The 4087-nt window shown below is 26.1% G+C and overlaps 2 protein-coding genes across 2 annotated transcripts in view; both read left to right on the top strand.

Moving 5' to 3' along the window:
* The window catches only part of Phum_PHUM613130 (40S ribosomal protein S23, putative), a gene marked incomplete at both ends in the record, with an annotated part of 1006 nt that extends 919 nt beyond the window's left edge, over nt 1–87 (top strand). Inside the window, one exon of the mRNA XM_002433043.1 lies at nt 5–87. Coding sequence (XP_002433088.1) covers nt 5–87 — 83 coding nt within the window. The remainder of the gene's footprint in view (nt 1–4) is intronic.
* Nucleotides 88–1821: 1734 nt separating this feature from the next.
* Nucleotides 1822–4017, top strand: Phum_PHUM613120 (multidrug resistance protein, putative; the record flags this gene model as incomplete). The annotated part of the gene is made up of 8 exons (XM_002433042.1): nt 1822–1896; nt 2133–2490; nt 2574–2774; nt 2859–2958; nt 3031–3165; nt 3244–3344; nt 3447–3655; nt 3736–4017. The coding sequence occupies 8 exons, from the start codon at nt 1822–1824 to the stop codon at nt 4015–4017; spliced, it is 1461 nt and encodes a 486-aa protein (XP_002433087.1).
* Nucleotides 4018–4087: the final 70 nt, after the last annotated feature.

Raw genomic sequence — 4087 nt, 5'->3', positions numbered from 1 at the left:
GCAGGAGTAAGATTTAAAGTAGTTAAAGTGGCAAATGTGTCCTTACTTGCTTTGTACAAGGAAAAGAAGGAAAGACCAAGGTCTTAATCAAAAAAAATATGATTTTATTCTATAAATTTTTAATAAATATTTGAAAATTATTATTTTTTACCAATGTTGGGTTTTTTATCTTGTGCATTTTTTATCATTGTGACTTAATCATTTATTTTCCTGTTTCACACTTTCGTGAATTACAATGCATCAAGCTGTTTTTGATAACTTTAAGGCAAAAAAATATGTTTAACCAAAGGCAGAACTTCATTTTTTTCTGTCCATCTCATTTAATACATTCTTACACCTACTTATTCAACTCGAGTAGGTTTTTCATTTTAACTTTGTGTCGTGATTCAAATGATACAAAATTGGTTTTTGAAACTTTTTGAAGTTTGATCTGTAGCAATGAAACTGCAGTTTTATGCAAAAATTATGAAATGCATTTGATCGAGTGCAACCTTACGTTACGACTCTACGTGTCGATATATTTTAATTATTATCTAAGCCTTTGCCTCAGGTGGAAAAAATACGTTTTTTTTTTTTTTACAATTTCGATGTCCGGTTAATAATAATAAAAAATAACAGAATTATTTTAAATTTATTTTTTAATTATTTTAAATTTGAAACCGATAATTTTTTTATTAAATACATATAAATGCCACGATTAAGTAATAAAGTCATCAGATCATCCTCCTAATTTTTTTTTTTTTTTAACATCATTATCCTATTTTGATTTTATTAACCTTTGCCTTTTTTCGTTTTTTTTTTTTTTTTTTTTTTTTTCATTCCTAAATATTTAATTTTCTCATTTCCCAAAAAATCACAATCTTCATTTCTCATCAAGTTTTATGTTTTCTATTATTTTAATAATTTTCCTCTATTTTTTTTTTTTCGTTCCTTATTAAATATTTCGTTCATCTTTTTTTTTTTTAAGTATTTATTATCCATCTTCAAATCCTATTTCTCACGTACGGTTTTTTTTTATTAAAATAATTTACTTATTAATTTTTTAAAACTATTACTTGTCATTTATGTATTGAAATTGGTACCTGTGGGTTTTTTTTTTTTTTAACAACTATTGTGTTGAATAAAATTTATTACTTCCGGTTGCATTCACTACAAAAATGTTTTTATTTGTAAGAAGTTAAAAATAAATTTTTTGTATGAAAATAATTTTTTTTTTTTTTTTAATTCAGGTATATTTTCGAATAAATTATTTTTATAAATTTTCAAAAGTGTTATTAAGTTGTTTTAGGTTTTTATTAAAATAAAAAAAAAAAAATAAATGTATTTCAATAGTGTTTAAGCAGTTGAGGCCTTACGCATAGACTTAACTGACAAAGCTTATCTGTTATCTTTGAATTTTAGGTTTCCAAGTACTTTGAACACGTTATTATTAATGTTTTCACTCTGTATCGGCCTTCGCTCTTGATTTGTTTAGTGAATTTTAATTTTTTCGTTATTAATATTCGAAGCAATTAAAATTTATTTATTTGAGGTAAAAAAAATAAAAAGTGATGACGCTGCTTAACTTAACATTTTTATGTGATACGTTTTTGTTTCAATAAAATTTTTAAATTAATTATATTTTTTTTACTTAGAAACTAAAACCGACGCTTCAATTATGTGAGTTAATTTTTTATTATTTTTTTTTTTTCATTCCGTAAAGTTTTCAAAAAAATTCTAATCCGTAAAATTTTAATTTATAGGGTTCAAGAAAATAGTGGTTTAATAAAAGATTTAGAAAAGGATAACGAAAAAAAAGAAAGATGGAGATCTATATACGTTATGTATTTTTCAACTTTTTTAATGGGTTTGGGATTCAGTACTGTTATAACTGGAGTTTGGCCTTATTTAGACAAAGTAAATAAAAAAATTTTTATTTAAATCATCTTTTTTTTTTTTTTTTTTTTTTTAAAATAGTTTATTCATGTTTACAAGAAATACATCGTCACTTAGTTTACACGTAAACTTATTAACGGAACTCATGGAAATTTTTAATACTTTTGAAATTACTTAACATAAGAGAAAAACAAAATGTGGAATAATTTTAATATTAAACTTTAACAAGTAAAATAAATTTTTTTTTTTATTTTCAGTTAGATCCCTCAGCTGGAAAAGAATTTATGGGTATTATTGTTGCTGGGCACCCATTTGGTCAAATGATTTTTGCACCTTTAATAGGATGGTGGTCGAATAAAAGTAAAAGCATTCTTGTCCCATTACAGCTTTGTATTTTAATATTTACTTTTTCAAGTGCTTGGTACTCATTGCTTGAACTTAATACTAGTCACAGGAAGTACTGGATGTTCCTAACAAGATTTTTAACAGGAATAAGTTCATCTAATATGGCAGTTTGTCGTTCTTACATATCTGCCGCTACAACACTTAGCGAAAGGACAAAATCAGTGTCGATGATTGCTTTTTTTCAAGTTTTAGGTTTTATTATAGGCCCTGGTAAATAATGATTTTCTAACTTTGAATAACTATACAAACAATGAACAACATTTAAAAATTATTTTAATTTTTTTTTCTCGTAGGAATACAAGCTGGTTTATCTCCGCTTGGAGACAAAGCCAATTATTATATTTTTAATGTCATACCTTTTAACATGTACACAGCAGCAGGTTGGTTAAATGTTTTTCTAGGTATTATAAATATTTTTCTGTTTTCTCCACTAATATTCAAACCGAAAAAAATTGCTGCAAAAGAAGCTATGCTAATGCAAAATGCCGAGTCTGGTAAGTTACTTTGTAAAGTTTAAAAAAAATTTTAAGCATTCACATTAACTTTTGTTTTTTAATTAATTGATTTGTTCATTTTAGAAAAAGCTACATGGAAAGGAAAAAAAACTGACTACTATTCTGCCATCACCCTTATAGTTGCCTTTTTTCTATTAAATTTTCACTTTGTACTTTTAGAAACGTATGTATTATTCTTTCTTTATTCAATTTTATAATTTTTTAAAATTAATTTTTCAATTTATTCGATTCTCAGATTAGCTGCTCCTTTAACAATGGATCAGTTTGGTTGGTCTAAGCAAGATTCATTATTTTATATAGGAATATTAATGGTCAGTGGAGCTTTAGTTGCTTGCCTTGCATTTTTTGCAATGTCACCATTAACAAAAAAGTAAGTTTTCAATAATTGATCAGTGCATAAAAAAAAAATTTACATTTAAAAAACTATTTAGTGACTTTTTGGTTTTAGGTTTAACGAAAGCCTTGTATTGATATGGGGTGGATTTGCATTTATGGCAGTTGGTTCGATATTTTTAATTCCTTGGGGACCACATACACCTCCTATTGCCAGTGTCGAAAGTAATTATTAATAATACAATTTTATTACTTTTTGCCTTAAAGAACTTATCGACTTTTAGCTAATCATCACATTTCTTTTTTTTGAATATTTAGATGCCTTATCAGACAATATCACAACTAATGATTTCATTAATAAGACTGAAAGTTTGGGTTGTCCTCCTAGCCAAGAATGGTGTGCCTACACTCCTGCCTTAACTTTGACTCAATTTATTATTTCATATGCACTTACTTCAATGGGTTATCCGACAGGTCTGGCATTAATACAATCACTTATTTCAAAAGTTTTAGGACCTAGGCCTCAGGTAAAAAAAATTCTACTGGTTCATAATAATAATGATCATCATCATTTACAAATTTATTAATGATTTGAAAAACGTTTTAGGGAACATGGATGGGTGTAATGGTTGGAATCGGTTGTTTGGCTAGGGTTATGGGTCCAGTTTTTATTAGTATAATTTACACAAGATACGGAACGATAGTTACATTTTCACTAACGACAATATTGCAATTTTTAATATTGATTTGGCTTTCATTATTAAATCGAAGAATCAATAACGCCATTTTAGTACATGTTAAAAAAGATGCGGATGTGGATGATGGTAAAGAACTTAAAACATTCAGTCATTCTTATTCTGATAAAGATGGAGGCGTAAATGGTATTTAATATTTTATTATTATTTTTTTTTTTTATTAAGGGTATTTTTAATTTTTGAAAGTTACTATTAACTTTATAC

Source organism: Pediculus humanus, genomic scaffold (assembly GCF_000006295.1).
Source record: "Pediculus humanus corporis 1103172108321 genomic scaffold, whole genome shotgun sequence".
Taxonomy (NCBI): domain Eukaryota; kingdom Metazoa; phylum Arthropoda; class Insecta; order Psocodea; family Pediculidae; genus Pediculus; species Pediculus humanus.
The sequence above is the reverse complement of the archived record's forward strand: the minus strand, read 5'-3'. Positions and strand labels throughout refer to the sequence as shown.